Source organism: Panicum virgatum, chromosome 4N (assembly GCF_016808335.1).
Source record: "Panicum virgatum strain AP13 chromosome 4N, P.virgatum_v5, whole genome shotgun sequence".
Taxonomy (NCBI): Eukaryota; Viridiplantae; Streptophyta; class Magnoliopsida; order Poales; family Poaceae; genus Panicum; species Panicum virgatum.
Window position 1 is genome coordinate 44,026,636 of NC_053148.1, and position 21,599 is coordinate 44,048,234.

Below are 21,599 nucleotides of genomic sequence, written 5' to 3' on the forward strand. Positions count from 1 at the left end.
TTCTATTGTAGGTTTTTGCAAATATTAGATAAGAGTTAATTTATATAGAACCTGAGGCTAAAATAATGAAAGTAAGGAATTACTTTAGTTGCCTGTTTTCTGCAAAAGAACCACCAGCCAAAAGCCTTGCATGTCTAGCTATGTGGGCTAAGTTATACCCACTGGTCGGGTAAGCCTTGCTGAGTATTAGAATACTCAGGGTTTGTTGCCAATATTATTTCAGGGCACGCAGACATAGACTTCTGCTCTTGCTGCGCCAAGTTCATCCGTCGGGATGCCGAGGGTTGGGAGGTCGTGGAGCCAGGCGTTTAGTTAGGGATCTCCCTAGGGCACATTTTTGGTAGTTGTAGGCCCTTTCCTCTAGTTGAACCCGGATCTCAGTATCACGAAGTTTGTAAATTATGTATTTATTCCACTTGGTTTGTAAAACTTAAGGTAAAGTCTTATGTATATTTGTTGTATTTTCAATTATGTGTCGTGCTTGTACCATCTGCGCCCACCTTCGCGTGGGACTATCGGTGATGTTTCGATCGGGACGTGGGTTGCGAAAGGATCGCCAAATTAAGCCGTTAAGCTAATGAGGCTGATGTGTTCAAATGACGGCCATTACGCTTAATTAGAGTTTTAATTTGGCGGTTCCGTCACATTAGGTGCCCCGACTATCACTGCGGCTCTCACGCACAAGCGCGACATTACTCAATACTCATATCAATGGCCAACAAAATTAATCAGGGTGAACATAAGTGCTGATGACAGTAAATCCTTTAAAATCCTTGTATTGTATATATAGATAATAATGGTATTAATTCATGATCACACACAACAAGTAAGTAGGTTACAAATTGAACTCCCATTTACCACCACACTGCGCGTCGTCGCAGGAACACGCGAATCGCTCGGTGTCCGCGTGTAGACAACGGACCCAAGAATACATATAAGTGGCAGCTTATTCATAATTCATACGGAGTAGCGGTAGGACGAGTTAAAATATATATAGCCAGGCAACAAGCACACACTGCACGACACACTCGTCGCTCATGCAGCGCATCCCGGGCATGCATGGTGGTGTTTTGCCTACGAACGCATGCATGCCATGCTGGTGGATTCGGTGACGGGCAGGGCAACAAAGTGGCAGTTGCACTTGGTGATGATGCAGTGGACGAGGCTCTTCGAGGTGGCAGCGATGCTGGTGCTGGGCGGGGTTGGAGGGAGAGTATTAATGGGAATGAGGCTGCTCATGAGTTTCCTGGTGGTTGTTAATGTAGTACCGGTAAGCAAAAGAGCGATGCAACTCTTTAAATACTTAGGAACAGCTGCCTTATACTCGGAGTAGTTCTTAAAGCCGGCCGGGCACAGAGACACGGATGGTGCCGGTGCGGGTGTAGGCGCGGGTGTTGGAGCCGGCGTCGGAGATGGCGTCGGAGCCGGCGTCGGAGCCGACACGGATGGTGCCGGTGCGGGTGTAGGCGCGGGTGTTGGAGCCGGCGTCGGAGATGGCGTCGGAGCCGGCGTCGGAGCCGACACGGATGGTGCCGGTGCCGGTGTAGGCGCGGGTGTTGGAGCCGGCGTCGGAGATGGTGTCGGCGCCGGCGCCGGCGCCTGGGCCTTGGCAGAAGCCGCGAGCGCGAGAGTCACCATGGCGAGGCACAGGAGCGCAGGGGGAGCAGCAGCCATGGGCTTGACCAAGGCCATCGTCAGCTGATCAGTGGGATGTTCTCAACCGGAGTAGTGTATACTGTGGATCGGAGGTGCCTGCCTGCCTCCAATGGCAGCGACCATGCAAGTATTTATAGCCCAGCGGGGGCGTTCCGCAAGCAAGTTGAGGTTGCGGTTGCTTGCTGGATTGGCGGGCCTGGTGCAGGCAGTGCAGGCAGAGTCTTTGTTCTAGGCCATTTATCCCGGCAGCCTTTGGGCCCGGGACAATAGGTGGCTTTTATCCCGGCTCCAACAGCTAGCCGGGCCAGCGGGGGGACAAGGGCCTTTTGTCCCGGTTGGAGCCACCAACCGGGATAAAAGGGTGGCCTTTTATCCCGGTTGGTGGCTCCAACCGGGACAAAAGACTGCGCGGACCTTTCGTCTCGGTTGGAGCCACCAACCGGGACCAATGGCTAAGATTCTATCCCGGTTGAAACAACAGCCCGGGACAAAAGGTGATGATCGGCCTCTCCTCTTGATAGTTTCAAAGTCCGTGGCTCCTCTCAGCCACTCATTTCTCTACTTCTCCTCTCTTTCTACCTTATCCCTCTCTCTGTCTTGCTAGCGCGAGCAGCAGGCCGCGGGCCGCCGTCGACCGCGCAGCGCACAGCAGGCCGCGAGCTGCCGCCGGCCGCGGAGGCGCGCGAGCCACCACTGGCAGCCGCAGAGCGGGCTGCCGCGGAGCGCGCGAGCAGCCGTCGACTGCGCAGCGCACAGCAGGCCGCGAGCTGCCGCCGGCCGCGGAGGCGCGCGAGCCACCGCTGGCAGCCGCGGAGCGGGCTGCCGCGGATCGCACGAGCAGCTGGCCGCGGGCCGCCACCGGCCATGCAGCGCGCGAGCCACCGCCGCGGTGGAGGGCACCGGCCGCCACAGAGCGCGCGGACGCCGTGAGGAGCTGGCCGCGGGCCGGCCGCCGCCGACACGAAGCGCGCGGGCCCGCCGCCACCACAAAGCACGAGGCTTACCGCCGCGCAGAGCGGGCCGCCGCCGGCCACTGCGGCGGGAGCGCTCGAGTAGCGGGCGCCGGGCACCGCGGGAGCCGTCCGTCAGTTTTTTTCTTACTTTTTAGAAATAGAGATGCTTATCGGATTGTATGGATTGTATCTTGTGATGGATTCTTTGAATGATTTGCTGGATCTATTGATTTTGTATGGTCGATTCAATATTTGGTGATTGATTCTTTGAATAATTTGTCGACACTATTGGTGGGGATGCAAGGGGAATGGGAGGGGATGCAAGCCGCGTGGACGGCCTGGCCAAACTCCGGTGGGCGGCGCGGCCAGACCCGGCGAGCGGCGGCGCGGCCAGACCCGGCGAGCGGCGGCGCGTACGGGCTGGCTGATGGAGGCTGATTTTTTTTATTGTTAAAAATTACATTTATCCCGGTTCTATAGCCGTCGGGATAAAATGTCGGACACATTTATTCCGGACGAGCAGTCCCGGTTGAAAAACCGGGACAAAAGCCCCTTACCAACCGGGACTATATGCACTTTCTGTAGTAGTGTACAGAGTACTAGCAGCAGATTTCTCCGAGTGCGTTTTGATTATTCATTCCATCTCGTGCTACAAAATTCAGAGTACGTACTTGCCTGTCTAATGGGCGGTGTGTGTGTGCGCGCATTTGGCTCCGAGTGTGAAGAGACACGACGATGACACACATACTCGTGCCTGCACGGACTCACAGCAGGGTCGTCTACTCTACTCCTGTGCCGGCGATGGTTGCCGTTTGTGGACTTCCGAGGGGGGACTTGCAACTTGCATTGAAATAATGGGCGCACGTACACATAAGAATAACGCACGCCTAACTTGCGTGCGTGCTCGTTAGTGAGCTTGATTGGCACGTACCTGCCGAACTGTGGCGACGTTCTATTCAGGAACGCCGAGGTCCGTCTAACACACGGAGTACTAGTTTTGTAGGAATAGCTGCAGTAGTTTTGCTTGCTGGCTGTGAGGCAGCTGCGGCCGCAGCCGGCTGAAGCCAACTTAGCCTAACGTAGCACACACACCAACCGGCATGAAGGGAAAGTGGAAAATTACAGTAATGATAGATTAAGAGATGGTTGAAATTGGCATGATTTGACAAAAGAAAGAAAAAACCAGGCCAGGCTCGAACATAAACGTATTGTTGGAGGCCCAGCCACAGCACTAGCGCGGCCCGGACGGCTTTGTCAGGCAGGGTGGGCTCTTCACAGGCCCAAACTAACTATGCATAAGCATCTGGTTCTGGGACCAAACAGTTCTGCGAGCACACCCTCGTGGTTTTTACAATGTCGGTGTTATGTCCAATATTTTATCAATAGTTTGTTTAAAGCGACCGGAAACCTATTTACAACTGGTAACTGGTATATATATTTGATATGTCGTACCTCATATAGTTCTTTTATGGATAATGTAAGCGGCAAATATAAGGAGTCATTCGTATGTATGACTGATACTCAAACCATCACACATAATTGGAATAATTTCTTTTGCTGGAATAAATTTTTTTGTTGCTGAAACATTGTTCCAGCCGAGTAATAAAAAAATTTGTTCCACAATCAAAAAAATATTTTAAGTTTTTTATATTTACCACGAACTGATACATTGAACCAACCTGAATTCTTACTTTCAGCCTATCTAAAAAGAAAGCAGTCCACCGTACCCTTCTATAACCGATCGATCAACTCAGAATCTGGTATGCAGGCATCCTGAAGTCTTAAACAGTATGAGGATTACTCCAAAAACACAAATGAGAAACTGTCTTTTACAATACTTTGTGAAAGACCAAGATCATCGTTAGCCTTTGCTCTCCTCAAAAGTATTGCAATCCACCCATGCTAGTCACTCGTTCTGCACTTCTCCAGGACTCGAGGTCTGCACAAAGAACAGGACGATTTATTAGTACACTGATTACAGTCACATGAGAACAGGAAGTTAATTATAACTCTTAGATATGCGAATTCCACACCGCTGCTAATATATGTGACGTGGAATTGATGGGTTTGATGTGTTCTACGGTAGTGCCATCAGTAACAGAATATGTACCGTTTTGATGATATTAGAGCATTATTTTCCTTCCGGGCAGCAATACAACGAGGGTTGAGCTTACATATCTTTCTACCATATTTTCCCAAGAAAATCAAAGTTCTAGCAGCATGCCTGCTCATAGAGCTTCTAGTGGGAACAGTTAGGAAGGCATGGCCTGTCCTCAGATGGTTATTTTAACTTCCACAATTCCTCAACCAGAACAGGTAAAATACAGTTTGATCAAAGAGAAGAGTAGACAGCTAAGTCAGATGAAAATCAGTCAACCATATGCAACCATCCAAAAAGTATAAAATATCACAGAAAAAGAAGCAATATACTAGGCACTAGCTGTGCAATTGGTCATCAGTTGTTTCTAGCTCAAGTATGTTAAGAGATCCTTATTTGGAGGAACAAACAGTTATGATTCCAGCTTTCGATGGACAGTCACGATTCCAGATTTCGATGGACTATTGTTAGCATGCAACTCACAAATTTGAACTGCCAAGTTTGAAGTATAGAAAGTTGCACAAATGACATAGTTGAGACAATGAAAATAAATCGTGCAGGCACGATACAACTACAATTATGTTGGGCTTAGTAGTGGCTGGTTGGACAATTGGTGCTGGCCGATTATGACTATAGGCATTGAACAATAGAAAGTAATGGCAGTGAGTGACTCTCAGCAGAAATTCAGGTTAACAAAGACTTTACTAGTTGTACTCCGAAATAATTGCAATCTTAGGACTTCAAACATTGACCACTCGTGATTTTGCCACTTCCAGTGAATGACACCGTGGGACGATCTGTACTATGAAATGTGGGTCATGGCAAAACTGAAAAGGCCAATGATTGCAGTCCCATTTTTGCAAATTGACAACAACTTAGGATGACATGCTAAACAACAACACAAGTTCAGAACCTGTTGGAATCAACAGCACATCTAATATTATTACTATTTGTAAATTTAACAGACGAACTTCTCCTAATCAACTGTTAATTTTATTTCTTAAGAAAACATCAGACTACCGACGATGCACGAGGGAAAATCTAGTGACCAGTTACCACCTAATGAATCATACACCACAAAAAAAAAAGGAATTCACAATTGAAGTGGACAATCATACTCGGATCGGCCGAGATCTACCAGCCCCACTGCAACTCAGCCTCCACACCACCCAATTCCCCACATACGCACGCAGAGTCACACAGAGAGTAGCGCGCACCGTAGATCAGCGAAGAACAATACCAAAAACAACCGGATCTAACGGAGGGGGGCGAGGAAGGGAGCCAGAGGCACGCACCTAGCCGGAACCGACGATGATGTTGTTGATGGGGATGAAGATGAGCTTGACGAAGAAGCCGACGAAGCCCATGACGACGAACCCGATCGCCGTCCGCGCCGCGACCTTGGTGAACTCTGCACATCGAGACCGCACGTGAACACCGTCAGATCTGGCAGGGGCGGAACCGAAACAGCACGGATCCGAACGGGGCGGATGGAAGTAGCCTGGCACGCACCCTTGCGGTCGGGCTTGTGGCAGCGCTTGACGAGGCGGACGCTGTCCTTGGCGAAGTCGCGGAGGGGATCCACCACCGAGTCGATCGCGTCCATGGCGGCCGGGCGAGATCTCGGGGCGAGCACGCGGGGAAGCGAGGGGTTTGGAAGAAGGAAGCCGCCGCGAGCTTGCGTTCTGCCTTTGGGAAGTCTGTTTTGCCTTTCCTGACGGGTGGTCCCCTTTGTAAGCTACCCTTCACCACTTTGCTTGTCCGGATTTCCTTTTTGATCGCCTCTGGTGCTGGATGTAGGCTGTAGCTATCCAAATTATATAATTATTACTACATCATAAAAGACACACGGTAATTTTCAGCAATTACAGTCTTCCTTCAAATCTCCCAATCTTATCTTACCCTACGATTCGCCGCCAATTCCAAGGCCTGAGAAGCAGACCACGTCGCCAGCTTTTCCTGGCCGTCCGATCGGGCGCGCGAGCGGCCCGGATCTCGCGTTTTTCAGTCATTTTGCATAAAAGCCCTCTAACCTTCTCGAAATACAACCCGCCGTCCACTCCTCTCTCTCAAATTTGTTTTCGAATAAGCCCCTAAAGTTTTCTAAAATCAACCCGCAGTCCACGCCACACCTCCTGCCGGCCACCGCCGCGCCCCCCACGAGCCGGCCACCGCCCGCCGCCGGCCAAGTGCCGCGAGGCCTCGCCCGCCCCCAGCCCGAGCTCACTGGACAGAGAGAGAGGAGGGACAGCGGGAGCAGAGAAGCGTAGGCCAGCACGGCATCGCGCGTAGCCCTCGGCCGCGGCGAACGGCGCCGCGCGCCCCACAAACCGAGTCGAGCTGCCGGCGTGCGCCACCTCGGCCGCCGGCGGATCCGCCGCGCCCGCCGCACGCATCCGTGCTCATGGCCGCCGCCACGCCTTCGTGATCCCGCTCGGGACCGCCGCCGCACCGCGCCCCCGCTCGAGGCCGCCGCCGCGCCCCTGCTCGGCAGAGGCCTCGCCCCCTGCCAGCCAGAGCTCCGGCCGCGCCCAGGGGAGAGAGAGAACGAAAGGGAGAGAGTGGGGAAGGACTGAGCCAGGGGAGGGCGCACGGCAGCACGGCGCCGCGGGCAACCCTCGCCCGTGCAGGCCGGCCGCCGCGCGCGGCGGCGGCGGTGGGGCCAAACGTGACGGCGGCGGCGGCGCTGTAGACTTCGTTTGAGGCAGTTCAACCCGAGTGCTGCTAGCTGCGGTGACGACCGCACGGTGAGCCGTTATTTTAGTTGGGCGCCGCCGAGGCCTCCGCGTCGCCACTGCAGCCTGGCGCGGCCCGCGGATCGGCTGCCGCCCGCGGGGTCTCTCCGAGTCTTCCGTCTGTCTCTCCGTCCCGATCCAAATCCTCCCCAATTCCTCATCTCAGATCCACTCAAGTCTCCAACCCTAGCAGCTGGCGGCGCCGGCGGCCGGGCCATCCGACAATCGGCCGAGAGGCAGGCGATGGGCGTGCCGGCAGCACCTTGAGCTTGGAGGCCAGTGTGGGCGCTCGGCTTGGCGCGTGGGCGGGCGGGCAGCGATGGCTTCCTCCGCCGCAGTGGCGCGGCTGCGGGAGCTGACGACGGCCCCCGCGCGGTTGCGCTCGCCAAGTGCTGCGCGGAGCTCTTCCGCCCCGGCGGCAGCGACGCCGAGGCCGCGCACGAGGTGCTCGAGGCGCTTTGCGCTGCAGGCGGAGGGGACGCGATGCGGAGCCACGCCGACGGCCTCGCACCGCTGGTCGTCGCGCGGCTTGGGGACGGGGATGCGGGCTGTGCGGGAGGCCGCTAGGAGGTTCCTCGTGGTGCTCATGGAGGCTGCTCATGGAGGTAACCCATCGTGGCTTCCGATTCCGTTGGTTCACTTTAATTTTATTCGCTCCTTAGTTAGAGATTATACTGGTGCTTCCGATTCCCCATGCTGCAGCCACTGCCCAACGTCAATCCGTAGGCCATGTCGTTCTCCATTCAAACAAGCCTAGGTTTTCAAGCAAATCCTATATTGCTGATTTAGCATATGCGAGGTGTTCAACATTTTGTCTGACTAACCAGCCCTTTCTTCTTGCGAATTAGCTTACAGTGCAGCTCCAACCGTAGCATTAGTATTTCTTTGTAACCAAAATATCTCCTCGACTTTGCAGATGTTTCAAGCAACATCTACAGCTACCAAGCCGTTCCACCACTTCACCACTGCCACCTCCCTACTACCTGTAAGTACTAATAAGTAGTCCCCTTGCCCTTCTTGTATATGCATATACGACATATACTGAGTACATAAAGCTAAGTTGCATGTGTGGATGTACTTAATTAACATCTTTTGCTAACTGCCATATACTGAAATTACAATGTACTTGTAGTCTAAGTACTTGGCTCACTTGTAGTCTAAGTACTTGGCTCACTTGTAGTCTAAGTACTTGGCTCTTGTTTTCAACAATATATGCTCATTTACTATTTTAAACGAATTTAGCATTCAGAGGTATTTTAACTGAAATAAAAAAAGTGATGAATTGCAAACTTTCACATGTGAAAATGAATCTATTCTTCAGAAATCAATCTGATTCTATATGTCAGCTATGTGTTACAGGTGACTAAAGTTCCCCTATTTTATTTTCAGCTATGATTATTAGGTTATGGTGCTTCTACAGGAAAAGTAAGTTTCTAAAAGAGCTGTAGTGCTTCTACAGGCTTCCTGATGGCATTCTACAAAGAACTAAGCCTTGATTTTTCTTTCTGTAGTACAGTAAAGGTTGGCTAGGTGAGTCTTGTGGCGCTTGGAGTTGGATTACAGATGAACTTTCTGGAAGATGGTAATATGCTATACCCTTTCTTCTTTCTCTGTTTGGCTATCTATGAAGCTAAACTGATGATAAAAGGATGGTGTGCTTTATCCATTTCACTTCTGCAGGTAACAGTGTGGCTTAAGCATTATTATTCTGAACTAATTGGTTTGGTAATGACATTGCAAAGTATATGCTGCATTTGTGTTGCACTTGAACTCTATTCATGTTGGTTCTTGCTGATTGCACTTGCTTCTTGCAGGGATTTGACCGGGTGAGCTTACGACCGTGTGCACAGATAAGTCTCTCCCTTTTCTATTCACCCCTTTTTCATCTATGTTAGAGTGCATATGTATGAGTGTGATTAAATGGAAAATGTAAGCACATATTTGGAAGTTACAGATGAAGACTTTTTGGAAGATGGTAATATGCTATACCCCTTCTTCTTTCTCTGTTTGGCTATCTATGAAGCTAAACTGATGATAAAAGGATGGTGTGCTTTATCCATTTCACTTCTGCAGGTACCAGTGTGGCTTAAGCATTATTATTCTGAACTAATTGGTTTGGTAATGACATCGCAAAGTATATGCTGCATTTGTGTTGCCCTTGAACTCTATTCACGCTGGTTCTTGCTGATTGCACTTTCTTCTTGCAGGGATTTGACCGGGTGAGCTTACGACCGTGGGCACAGATAAGTCTCCCTTTTCTATTCACCCCTTTTTCATCTATGTTGGAGTGCATATGTATGCGTGTGATTAAATGTGTAGGCACATATTTCGAAGTTAGAACTGTGATGCTGAACCTATTTGCAAGCTTGCAGCACTTTTTTAGTGGGTACAAGTTAAACAGGTTTAAGAAGCTTATTGTAGGAAACTAAATTCTGCATGTTTTTTTCACATAATTTTAACTCTGTGCAGCACAAGAGCAGCCTCTGCTATCTTTTTATATCTTTGTTCTGCATAGCAGCCTGTTGATTATTTACTTGAATGAATATTCACCTACTCATTGCATGACAGGTAACCTGAATGCATCAGCTAATATTTAAATCACTCTCTTCTCTATCTTGCCTTACTCTTGCCCCGCGAGCCCTGCTCCTTGCGCAGGAGGACCGCCGCCGCCCGCTGCTCGCCCTCGGATCCGCCGCCGAGAGGGTGCAGGGGAGTGGGGGCCGCCGGAAGGGAGCAGGGAGGAGGCATTGGAAAAAAAAAGAAAATGGAAGGGAGGAAGGGGGTCGTCGGTGGCAGCAGAGGGTAAAAAAAAACCTGACACGTGGGTCCCATAGCTAGTACCTGGTATAGAGAAGGAGAAATATAGTATGACGAGTGCGGGATAACCTGCGAACAAAAAAATTATGCCGAGAAAACAAATTGTACATACTAAAACATCGCATGCATTTAAAAAAACTTAACATAATCTACTCTGCGTTAATTACATACTGGTCCAAACTTAACATACCGGAGTTCGGCGCTGCCTGCCAAAGAGTACCAGCTACGAACTAAGCAGGGACCGCCTCGCGCGATCAGAGAGGAGATGGGAAACCGCGGCTGCCTGCGGAGCTGTGCGATGCCGCCGTCATTGCTGCCTGTGCACGAGGGCCGGCGCTCCGCCGCCCCCAACTGCGTGCACGGGCCTGCGTACTGCTGCCTTGCATATGGTTGTGCCATGCCTGGACGAAGCAGCAGGGAGCAGCGGCCATACCTGGCCGAAGCAGCAGGGAGCAGCGGCCATACCTGGCCGAAGCAGCAGGGAGCAGCGGCCATACCTGGCCCATGGGAGTGACGGGGCTACTCCATGCCCCTTGATCCCCAACTTCACAGTCTTGACTAAGATTTGTCCATTTTCTGATTCTAACTGCAGCTCACATCAAGCCATAATTGCTGCCTGCAAGGTGCTCGACAAAATGCTCCAGTGACGACATGATGTTTGGAGCTCTGTTGGCAAAGGAGAAATTCTTTGGCAAAGTTGAAGATGTGGCCTACGAACTCGGATCCCAGTACCAGTACAACAGACGCATAATGTCCCAATAATGGTCCTCTTCTCTGCTAGATTGGAACATCAAACCTTGCAGTATCATGTATTCTCCAAGGTATAATGATTAATTGGACTCCTGCAAGTTTTCTATGGCATTTTTGTTGTCAAATATTTGCCTTGTACCGTGCTGCTATTATAAAGGATCACATTATTATTTGCAATTCTTTGTAATTGTGCGGCATTCAGTTACTTAGAATCATTCTGTATTTCAGCTATTCATGTGGCAAACTAAACTAAGTACATTTTCCAAGGAAAGAACTAAGTTAGGTACTTTTGTTTAGTTGCACTTAGAATCCTTCATATTTCATTCGTCACACTATTTATGATAGTTATTGCGTTATGCACTTTTGTTTAGATGAAGATGCCTTAGTTGGTGTGGACAGCATACTGAACTGTGACATCACCTCAAAGTTACCTTCTAATTCATCAGAAAATTCTTGCCTTGAGCTATCTATTGTAGTAATCAAACCATTCTATATGTGCTTTTCCTTTATATAAGATTTTCTAATATTTGTTTACTTCATGCTGGTAATGATGATAGGGCTCAAAGGATGACCGATTTTCAGTCAATGAAAAATCTTTCAAAGGCAATTGACTTTGCTAAGAGGAATTTGCTTGCTGGAAATAAAATTATACTTGTATGCTGTCAAAATGGTAAGTTAACAGAGTCCACCCCCTCCCCCCCAAAAAAAACGGTTGTCTCATTTGACTTTCTTGCACTACAGATCAAAATTCCATATGCTTTCTTGCATTTGTTTGTTCAATTAATTGAGCTCTAATTTGTTGTTTTGGTCCCCTTCAGGAGAAGATATAATTATTTGTGTTTCCTTGGCAATAGTGACATTGTTGTTCGATGATAACGGTAAGTCTAACCTTGATTACAAAAATTGCAGCAGATATGATTTTGCTTCTCTTGCAAAAATGGTACAACAAAGATTTTAGTCTCTTGTTAATTTGCATTCATGCAAAAAATTATTAATTCCTGCGTATGCAATTTAGTATGTCATGCATGGTTACATCATGAATTAATTGTTTCTTGCAAGGATGCTTTGACTGTGTCCATTCTTTCATGAAAAGAGACATCGCAAGATTGGAGATGATGAAGAGGCTGGTATATATTCATTTGCAAATTTGTAGTAAATGCACAGCCATCTAGAGGAAACTTGAAACAGGTTTATGATTCATTGCTTGTATGCATGGAGTTTCTATTGGTTTGAACTTTAGAGTTGGTCTTTCACGCCATTTTATGAGATATGGTTATACTGAGAAACAATAGTTCGATCATGAAAGTTCCACTTTGTAAGGTCGATTTCACATTTGAATTTGATGGGTGATGGATACAAGTAGAATATGCCATAAAAATAGCAATGATCAATCATATGTAGATTATGCTATTTATCTTATTAATTATATTGGACGTATGTCACCAAGATATACCGTGGACATATTTGTCAAGATACAAGCATTCAGGAGATATTTCTACAATTGAAATTAGTTTACAAAACTTGATTTGTCTCATTTTCGTATATGGTATCAACATTTTTTCCTTGCAATGAATCCTATCACAAATATAATATTTCTGTATTTCAACCATTTGATCTATTCCATCATACATATGGTTAACATTTCTGAAACACTCTGCTTCAAGTAGGATTTTGTGGTCTACTCTGAATGATGACACCATGGAGAATCATGTTTTGTGAATACTCTTAAATATACCAAGCATAGTTGCCCTATCAGAAATCATGCAATCAGTATACATAAAAGATTACAAATGATGAGAACAGTCTGAAAATCTGAAACAATAAATATTATATGCACGAATTAAAGTTCGCATCAACTACAAACGTACGTGCAAAATATAGTCCACACTGGTCATACGCGGCAACGCCGCGACCATTTCTAGTCAATGTTGGAAATAACAGACGGGGTAATGGAGTACTCCATTCTGTAAGCGATAAATGCAGCCTGAAGCTTGTATCCCCCGTAGAAATGCCCTGAATTGATCAGCAGGCACAGGACCGCAGGCACTAGAGGCAGTTGCAACTTCAAACAATGCAACGAGTTACTGCATTCGCAAACAATAGAAATACATAAACAAGAAGGAAAAGAAGCTATCAGAGTCCCAGACCACTGCAAGGAAATCGTCGAGGCTTTGGAAATTTCAAGCAATTTGAAGCGTCCATAAGAATTTCGTTCGGAGTTTCATCCATCATTTTGTTCCACAGTAAAGATCAACAAAATATGTTTCTTTGAAAAAAAGATCAACAAAATATGTAGGGTAAGGAAAAGGGATGCAAAGCAAAGGTGAAAGCCATGAGGATTTCCTCTTTTATCACTCTACAATTGATTCAGCTTTCATGACACGGGTGTCAGCAGTTCCAGTTTATTTAAGCTATGGACCAAGTAAGCACCTACGCTCAGCTATGTACCTAAATGCTAATGCCAACAAAACAGCATGGCATCAGGAGAGCATCTGGGCTTCTGCAAATTGTGTGGAAGCCCAGAGACACCCCTCCAACCCTCTGACAAGTGGGAGACACGTCGAGAATTGAGGCAAAATTACTATCAAGCTGACAATGCTTGCTCCAATCGCAGTACCTACCAATAAATCAACCAGCATTTACTTCCTCTAGCTCACAGTAGCTCAGTTTATATATACCTTCCCCCGACATGAGCACACCTATTTTTTACTAGCATGCTCGAATGACCACCATTCACCCCCTATGAAATGCCACCACTTTTTATTGGGCATCAATACCATTCTGCTCAAAAAATTTCGAGGTTACTCGTCGTCGCAATCCATCATGTTCAGATCCTGTGCTATTCTTGGAGACTAACATGGAAGGTGTGTCATCCCTTTGGCAACCTACACCATTCAGGCCATTACTGCCATTTTCTTGCCGACAACTGGAATTATTGCTGGCCAAAATTGCATGGCTATTTTCATCGAGGTGGTTGGAAGCTGCTCTTAGTTGGAATGAAGAGCCATTTATTGTGCAATCTGAACACCTTTCTTCCACATGCTCAAGCACTACTGTGGCACCATTAGATTTTTGCTCTATAGGAATGTCAGAGCTTGTGCCTAGGACTGCTGATTCCCTGGAGTCATTACTTGGCTTACTGTTGCCATTCACAAGGGATGATGATGTGCCATTACCAAACGGCAAGCGATCAGCTACATTGACTGAATTGCCTCTAGAAGAAGGCCTTCCTAGGAAGCCCCGGGATAAGAATGACATGTCCCCTTGGCAAGCTTTCAATGGTTTCCTATTGCTTGTACTACTGCAGTTTTTGCTGCTGCCTGATGATGATTCACTGTAAGGTCTTGGCTCAAAACCATGAGAAACTACAGGCACATCTAGCTTGTCTGCATGCAAAGAGTGATTGCTAGATTGCGTAACACCATTGACCGTATAGTAATTGACATTCCTGGATGTTGCGAACATATCTCCATTGCAGTTTTCACTTCCTGACGATGGGCTGTTGCCACAGGAATTGGCAAGAACTTGTTCTGAGCTGCTGATATATTCATTGCAATGGCCATTTAACTTTCGAGAGATACCAGCATTATTGCCACCAATGTGATCCTCTTCTGCAAAGGAAGACCTCTTTCTTGAGGGCTTATCGAGGAAACCAGGAGAAAATGTTGATCTTGGTTTTCCTGCCAACTCATTCACTAAGATTGGGACTGATGTTTTATTATCCGTCTTTCCGATCGAACCATCCAAGGCAGGTGGTCGCTCATCACATCTCTCAACTTCTATGCCAGCTTCAGTATCAACATCCATATAGTCAACTGAATCAATACATGAGGAAGGCTCCTCACGTTCCTCTGCAAAGGAATGATCTGAAGACGCTTCACTCATGGAATTGCCAAATTCCACAGAGCTCATGGTAGCAGGACCACCTTCTACCGGAGGGCAAAGTGGCACAGATCTCAAGGAAGTAGAGGCTTCCAATGCAGAACATGGAGCTCTAGCATCTACTTCATCACTAATGAGTTTGTCAGCCTCAATGCTTGTATGTAAGTCGGACCCCTGGTCCTTGATATCAATTTTATGCAAAGATTCATTATTGGATTCAGAATCCTGTTGTAACAGATCTTCTGAAGACTCCAAAGGTAATTCACAAATTAAGGTTGCATCCTCCGGTTCTGGTATCATATGGTTTTGTCCATTTAAAGGCAGCACTTTGCACTGTTGCGGCTGTTTAACGGGCTCCTCAACTGTAGCAAGTGGCCTGGGCCGAGCTGTTCTCCTGCAGAGTCAAATGGAAAAGGTTATCAGTTCATATAGCTCAATCTGACAATGACTAGAATTTATAAGAAAGTGGATTTAATGGAGAGAACATCTAAGAATCAGAAAGAGGACAATAATGTTCAAAAAGGGCAAAGTAATATTGACAATTATGATTTTCTTTGGAATTTAGCTGCTAGGCCGAAACCATAAGAGCCAATGATAAACATACAGAAAACAGCACGTTGTATATAACATTATAACTGCAGTTCATAGTTCATACAACAAGGTTTATGAACTATCACATTCCAAAGCAGGCAATATGGATTCTTTTTTCATTAGGACAATTATATTTGATTGATGGAAAGTTGACGCAAACAGAGCACAAGTCTGGAAGCACCAGTAGAAATGCAAAAGAGCAGTAAGAAAGTACAAATGAGATCTACTCAAGCTGTCATTAGGCAGCAACATAGTAGAAATGATTGCATCAGATCATGTACAAAAACGAGACCAATGTCAACAGGCAGGCATCAAAATCATCAGTGTAACAGCAATTACCTGCTATATAAAAGCATATAAGCACCTTGAGCATGTACCTCCTCATCATCAACAATCATAACCTGCAAACACAAACAAAGAAACTGATAAATTGGCAATTATGACATTTATTTGTGTGGTAACAACATTAAGGTGAAAGTATATACCTTGCAGTCATCGATTTTATACCAATTTCCTCGAGAACCTTTGATGTAGCATATGTAATGGCCAAAAAATGATGCATTCATCATATCCAGATGAACAACGACAGCATAGAGATCATACAGGTCACTTCCGTCAGTGCTACTCATGTATGGTGTCAGATCTAAGTTCATAGGGAATGTAACTCTCTTGTTCAGTTTCCCAAATCTACCACTCTGTGACAGCCACATGAAATCTTGTTATACAAAGTTGTTATAATACAATCAAACAATGTCATTAGTATACTTTGAAAAAAAAACTGACCTGAAACCTTTTGAGAGTGATAGTGAGTATATTTGGAGCTTGATGAACTGAAAGATGCTTCCGTGCTTTGACATAGTCATTACATCTGCATATAAGAATATTGAGTGCTCTGATTTGAAGGTATTCTACAAACTCAAACCTTCATACGGAAAAACTCTACTGAGTCCCCCCCCTTTTTTTTTGTTGTCTTAATTGAGGTTCTATCAACCAAACTAATGCTCGGTTCTCGAAACCTTACTAACAGATGAATATAATGTAAAAGTTCTGAAATATGCATCACCGGGTACAATATAATGTCAGGAGATATCTCATATGAGCACCTAAACTATCTTAAATCCAAGTGGCAAGAAGATGCGAATTTATTAAACTGTGCTCCTAAGTAAAATGTGTTAGGACTATATGAATAATTCCAGAACGTTATTACATCTCATGTACTTCCGCATTAAACTAACGATACAAAGAAATTACCAAAACTATATGAATAGCTACCAGCTCACCAGGGCATTACATCGCAAGAATATGAGGCATTTCAAGTACTAATGTCTCCACAGTACTGTTTAGACTTTTAGCATTTATGCCCATGCATTTACAAGACATTTATACATGCATAAGGGATACAGCGTTCACTCAAACTAAATTGGTCTATAGGTGGACAGTAACAAAAATTTGTAAGAATTGTGTGTGTCAAGAACTCAAGATACTTGAAATAAGCACTTGCACAAAACCAAACTTACCCATCACACTTATACTTATTATCCCCATCAAGCCACTCGACAGCAGTAAACTGATCCAAGCATTTTTCCAATGATTCAGCATCACCTTGAATTTCAACTGTCAAGTCCATCATATTATCATAACGGTTTGAGACCATTCCACATGCAGTACACTGAACCTGCACACATACTTCAAGTTAGGCACTATACAGTACATTTGATAAATTGTAACACATGCATAATGGAGTACATCTGAGTTAGTTCAGAGAAAAATGGTCAAAATCAAATCAAAGTAGAAACACAAGAAACCTGTGACTGCAGACGCCCACCAAATATGTGCTGAATTATGGTGGTCTCTTGCGTGCTAAGATCTACAGCCTTCTCACCTCCATATTCATCAAGGCAAGCAGATTGCATCTTATCGATTGCAAACCTAAAAAACAACACAAAATACTGAATTAAAGACGATCAAACAGAGAGTCATCCATGTAACCAAGCTAAGAAAATGTAAATTACCTCATGAATTCATGAGCATCCTCTTGCCTACCATAGCCCAGATTGCCACCAATATTTGGCAGATGAGAAAGAATATTCGCAGGAGAAAATGGGTGTATACTTTCACTAGCTCTTTGAACATGGCATTGCAGCTCACACAAGAAACACCAATCTTCATGTCTCGTAGAACCTGAAACATACAGATTTGAACAATTTTAAGCAAAGAACTAGATGTCTATGTATACTCATTACAGACAATCACGTACATTCCCTGCTATGGTCCTTTCCTAAAAGATAGGCCACAAGTGGTCTCGTGCATGAGAGACATTGTAAAACCACGTTAGCAAAGCAACTGCACACATGAAAGAGGATAAATGAGGTGCACTTAAGAAGCATGTGTGAAGCAAACAAATGGGAGCAGAAAAAAAAGTAACTCCTCCATACCTGTTGCCACAATTCATAAGCCCACAAGGTATAAAATCAAAGTCCTTGCGGTCGTACAGATTTAGAAATTCATCATAAGAAAAGAGAACCTGACCCTGCAAATGGGCCACACATGAAAATGTTGCTGATGCATACATATTTCTAGGTCAAAGAGTATATCCAATTACCTTTTTTAGTTTTTTACGGGTGGGGACCAATGAGATGCGACCGAAACCAGATGATTTCTTGCTGTTGGCCTCAAGTCCAAAGGAGAACTTGTCAGCATTCATCGGTTTGCACTTGGATTTGTGATCATCTTGCCAATGTTTTGTCTGACATTTTTGAGAACTAAACAAGAGCATAAACAATAGTATTAATGCTTGAGAGCAATATAACAGCAGTGTGACAACTGACAAAATAACAGCATAGGGTTCAGTGACTCTGCATGATGGATTCATTGGAAGCATACACATCAAAAACAATAAATAGACTCCAAGCACAATAATTGGAACAATTTTCACAATGACAGTATGACAGTAAAAAGAATATACACACTCTTGAAAAAAGAAACCCACTATCAACATTACAACGGAGGGCACAGATTCATCCCACAACATAATAGGTCAGCAACTTCAGTTTGGACTTGCCAAACAGGACTAAATCACCCATGTGAAATCCATTTTTGTTTCAATCGACAACCAAATTACCTCTTAGAAAATGAAATTTCTATTGCTGTGCGGACTATGGACATTATCATTTATCAACATTTAAATAGGAGATAAGAGCAGCATTTGCTACAGGCTCTCATTAGTCATAAATAGATGAATAATAAAGGCTTGAGGAGATAAATTTTGCCTCTGCTCAACAGAATACAACAATCAGAAAATGTTGAGAACAAGGGAATTCAATGTCATCAACAGCTCGGCACTGTTTCAACTCTCTGCTGCTTTATTTATCACCAAATAGGCCTCAAGAGGAAAAAACTACACACTATGATGTAGTGAAGTTATAACAAGGGCGGTTACCGATTTCAAGCATGACCACTTCAAAAATCTCAACATCAACTCCTTCATGCATCAGAGAGAACGAACCTATGACTTCCACTCTGGAACATTTATATACAATCTGCAGCTGTGTAAATGGATTATGGACTCTACACATGGCCACTTATCCAACACACAATCAATCAGAGGATCTTCTTTTTGACACAAGATGACAAGAAACCTCAATCAAGACAGCAAACAAAACCAGAATTTTACCATGCCATATCCCTTAGACCATTATACGAAATCACACAAACAAGCATGCAAGATCACTCTGCATATCCCACGCATGCACCCTCACCAAAATGGCATACTACAGAAACCCCACTCAAGAACCTCGCAAGATCAGAGATCCCCAGTAATAGCATGTACTCAGATGCATGGGCAACAAAATCACTCACCCGGAACGCCAATTTTGCAAGAAACTAAGCCATGATTGTGAAAATTAGATTCTCTAACCAGGGAACACCAGGCGGAGGCCAATATCCCGGTACGATTCCCCGCACCAACCACCAAATCACAAAGCGGAAGCGACAAATTCCGCTGGGAATTCGGCAAGAACGCGAGATCACGTGCAGCGCCATACCCATTACAAGGCAATACCAATAAGGGACAGGGGGGGAGAGGAGGAGGAGACGCACCAGTACCGCACGCTCTTGCACCGGGAGCACTTCTTGGAGGTGACGACGCCGCACGCGGCGCAGGGCCCGGACACCTCCCCGCCGGCGGCCCCCCGCTCCTGCTGGCTCCTCTTGGGCGACATCGGGTAGGCGGGCGGGCTGTGGTGGTGGTGGTGGTGGTGATCGTCGTAGGAGGCGGCGAACCCCGCGGCGTCGACGACGAAGTAGCGCGAGGCGGCGCGGCGCACGGCGACAACGGCCGCGGAGAAGAGCACGAACCCGACGACCGCCACCTGAATCACCGCCGAGAAGTCGAGTCCCAGGCCCGCGCCGCCGCCTCCTCCGCCGCCGCCGCCCCCCAGCATCTAATATAGCCGGCCCCTAGGGTTAGGGTTCCGCGTCCGGCACCGACCATCCGAATGCGGCCCGGCGTGAGCCGCCCGGACACGGAGGCACGGGGCCGGGTCCGGGTCGAACTGGTCGCGCCGCACCGCCACGCCCCGCGCCGCGCCTTCAGCCGGAGCCGGAAGGGAACACTCGCTGCTACGCCTTTCTCCGCCTGCGCTCCCCGCGCTACCGCCGCTGACGGGTGGGCCGGGACCTCGGTGGGGCCGGGGTGGCAGTGGGAGGGCAGAACGAGTCAACGCCGCGGTCGCGGAAACGGTGGGGGTTGGGGGGGGGGGGGGGGGAGAAGCGAGGCGTCTTGCTCGTTCTACCAGCCTCCTCGGCCTACGCGTCCATGCAATGCAACCAAGGGAAAGGCAAAGGTTCTATGCTGCCTGTGAGAGAGAACATCCCCTGTCCCTCTGTTTTCGCTTGCCTTTCTCTGAAAGAGAGAAGAGCCTTCCAGGCACGTCTGGAGAGGTAATGAGAGAATATTTCCTTCCCTTTTCATGAAGGGAAATATTTCCTATAACGCTCTTTGCTACTGTGACGATTATAACTTGTTCTCATCAAAAATAAAATTAGAGAGATGGAATAACTGAGAAATTGAGGAATTATAAAAGGGTGTTTTTTTGCTTGCTGATGTCTTCCAAAGACCCAAGCTATCTCTGACTACGATGCACGCCTGTACGGGTTATTCTTCCGCTTTTTCATGCATGCGCATCGTTGTAAAAATGTTTGAAACGTAAATTTGTGAATGGTATATGATCGACTTTGTTGTTATTCACCTAGTACGATGTTGCCACGTATCACATCATGTGCCGCTCAACGCTAACTTTTGGCATAACTATATGGTCTCTTTTTCCATGTACTTTACGTTGATCTAGTATTAGTTAATTAGATGCAATGGAAAAGGGATAATTGATCATATGTTATCCTCGAGGACACGCTTTTGAATGAATTAAACTAAATTATGCTAGGAGGGAGGAGTCCCCGTTTGTACTTAAGAAGGATGTTGACGTCAATAGTTCTAAGCTTAAGTAGTGGGTGGGGTCTTCAGGACTTGCGGTAGTTAACCGTACCAAACCAGTTCAGTGCTGGCCCCCAACTAAGCTTGTGATAGAACCAATACTCACTTGCATCTGCATGACAAACTTTCCGCAGAACAATTTAACCATTACCATACCTTAAAACGTTGCGACAGATATCAAGTTGTCCTTAACGGCGGCACGGCGCATAGGGACTGGAAAAATAGGTTTTCTTTGATGCGATAGGGCTAAAGTTTAAAACAAACAGGATCAGAACATCCATTAACTGGCTGCTAACAGTTAACGCCTTGCCTGCCAACGTCCTGTTGCCGTATAGCGACAGTAGCGAAAGCTAGACGCGTTGCCTAGAATAATCTGCCGAACAATGGCCGGCCGATGATCATAATCTCATGGTCTAGTACTAGCTACTAGAAGATCAAGACGGCATGAGCATGGCCCACCGAGCCATTGACACATCTGCTTCGAACGGGGTGGCTCTCGAGTCTTGACTGACAACCGACTGCTAACGCTCCTGCAACCTTGGCACATGAATTCAGTGGCCTGTAGTACGGCCAGGCTATTAACTCCTCCTCCCACGTCACACTTTGACCTTTTATTTCGCACATGA

General features: G+C 46.6%; 3 protein-coding genes across 20 annotated transcripts; 1 reads left to right on the forward strand and 2 right to left on the reverse strand.

Annotated features, from left to right (window-relative positions):
* Positions 1-4,234: 4,234 nt before the first annotated feature.
* On the reverse strand, positions 4,235-6,451 carry LOC120671421 (protein transport protein Sec61 subunit gamma-like). The gene is made up of 3 exons (XM_039951733.1): positions 6,220-6,451; positions 6,003-6,118; positions 4,235-4,548 (listed from the first exon to the last, which is right to left on the reverse strand). The coding sequence occupies exons 1-2, from the start codon at positions 6,311-6,313 to the stop codon at positions 6,003-6,005; spliced, it is 210 nt and encodes a 69-aa protein (XP_039807667.1). The 5' UTR covers positions 6,314-6,451; the 3' UTR covers positions 4,235-4,548.
* A 966-nt stretch (positions 6,452-7,417) lies between these two features.
* Positions 7,418-12,414, forward strand: LOC120671423. 18 transcript variants are annotated; one of them, XR_005673641.1, is made up of 10 exons: positions 7,438-8,047; positions 8,359-8,427; positions 8,789-8,867; positions 8,954-9,024; positions 9,123-9,167; positions 9,257-9,560; positions 9,650-11,080; positions 11,567-11,679; positions 11,828-11,887; positions 12,069-12,414. XR_005673641.1 is itself a non-coding variant. In XM_039951741.1 (6 exons), the coding sequence occupies exons 1-4, from the start codon at positions 7,762-7,764 to the stop codon at positions 8,959-8,961; spliced, it is 399 nt and encodes a 132-aa protein (XP_039807675.1). In that variant the 5' UTR covers positions 7,426-7,761; the 3' UTR covers positions 8,962-9,024; positions 9,516-9,560; positions 9,650-9,691. The 18 variants fall into 18 exon arrangements, 11 of the variants coding, with proteins under 11 accessions (XP_039807677.1, XP_039807676.1, XP_039807679.1 ...); XR_005673640.1 differs by having other exon boundaries at positions 8,802-8,867; XR_005673639.1 differs by having other exon boundaries at positions 7,439-8,047; positions 8,832-8,867.
* Positions 12,415-13,206: 792 nt separating this feature from the next.
* LOC120671422 (ubiquitin carboxyl-terminal hydrolase 19-like) lies at positions 13,207-20,228 on the reverse strand. Its single transcript, XM_039951734.1, has 11 exons — positions 19,581-20,228; positions 18,085-18,244; positions 17,918-18,012; positions 17,740-17,825; positions 17,495-17,663; positions 17,288-17,411; positions 17,000-17,157; positions 16,266-16,350; positions 15,968-16,177; positions 15,822-15,883; positions 13,207-15,285 (listed from the first exon to the last, which is right to left on the reverse strand). Exons 1-11 carry the CDS (start codon positions 19,922-19,924, stop codon positions 13,770-13,772), a joined length of 3,009 nt encoding a protein of 1,002 aa, XP_039807668.1. The 5' UTR covers positions 19,925-20,228; the 3' UTR covers positions 13,207-13,769.
* Between the last annotated feature and the right edge of the window lie 1,371 nt (positions 20,229-21,599).

What these genes read in the sequence shown, in the direction of transcription:
- LOC120671421 (XM_039951733.1), bottom strand. Translation starts at nt 6,313, where the DNA reads ATGGACGCGATCGACTCGGTGGTGGATCCCCTCCGCGACTTCGCCAAG. An exon ending in CCACAAGCCCGACCGCAAGG is followed by an intron (nt 6,119 to 6,219) that starts GTGCGTGCCAGG and finishes CTCGATGTGCAG; the next exon opens with AGTTCACCAAGGTCGCGGCG.
- LOC120671422 (XM_039951734.1), bottom strand. Translation starts at nt 19,924, where the DNA reads ATGCTGGGGGGCGGCGGCGGCGGAGGAGGCGGCGGCGCGGGCCTGGGA. An exon ending in GTGGGCGTCTGCAGTCACAG is followed by an intron (nt 17,158 to 17,287) that starts GTTTCTTGTGTT and finishes GTATGTGTGCAG; the next exon opens with GTTCAGTGTACTGCATGTGG. An exon ending in ATAAAATCGATGACTGCAAG is followed by an intron (nt 15,884 to 15,967) that starts GTATATACTTTC and finishes TTGTGTTTGCAG; the next exon opens with GTTATGATTGTTGATGATGA.
- LOC120671423 (XM_039951737.1), top strand. Translation starts at nt 7,762, where the DNA reads ATGGCTTCCTCCGCCGCAGTGGCGCGGCTGCGGGAGCTGACGACGGCC. An exon ending in CATGGAGGCTGCTCATGGAG is followed by an intron (nt 8,048 to 8,358) that starts GTAACCCATCGT and finishes TCGACTTTGCAG; the next exon opens with ATGTTTCAAGCAACATCTAC. An exon ending in CTGCCACCTCCCTACTACCT is followed by an intron (nt 8,428 to 8,831) that starts GTAAGTACTAAT and finishes TTTTATTTTCAG; the next exon opens with CTATGATTATTAGGTTATGG.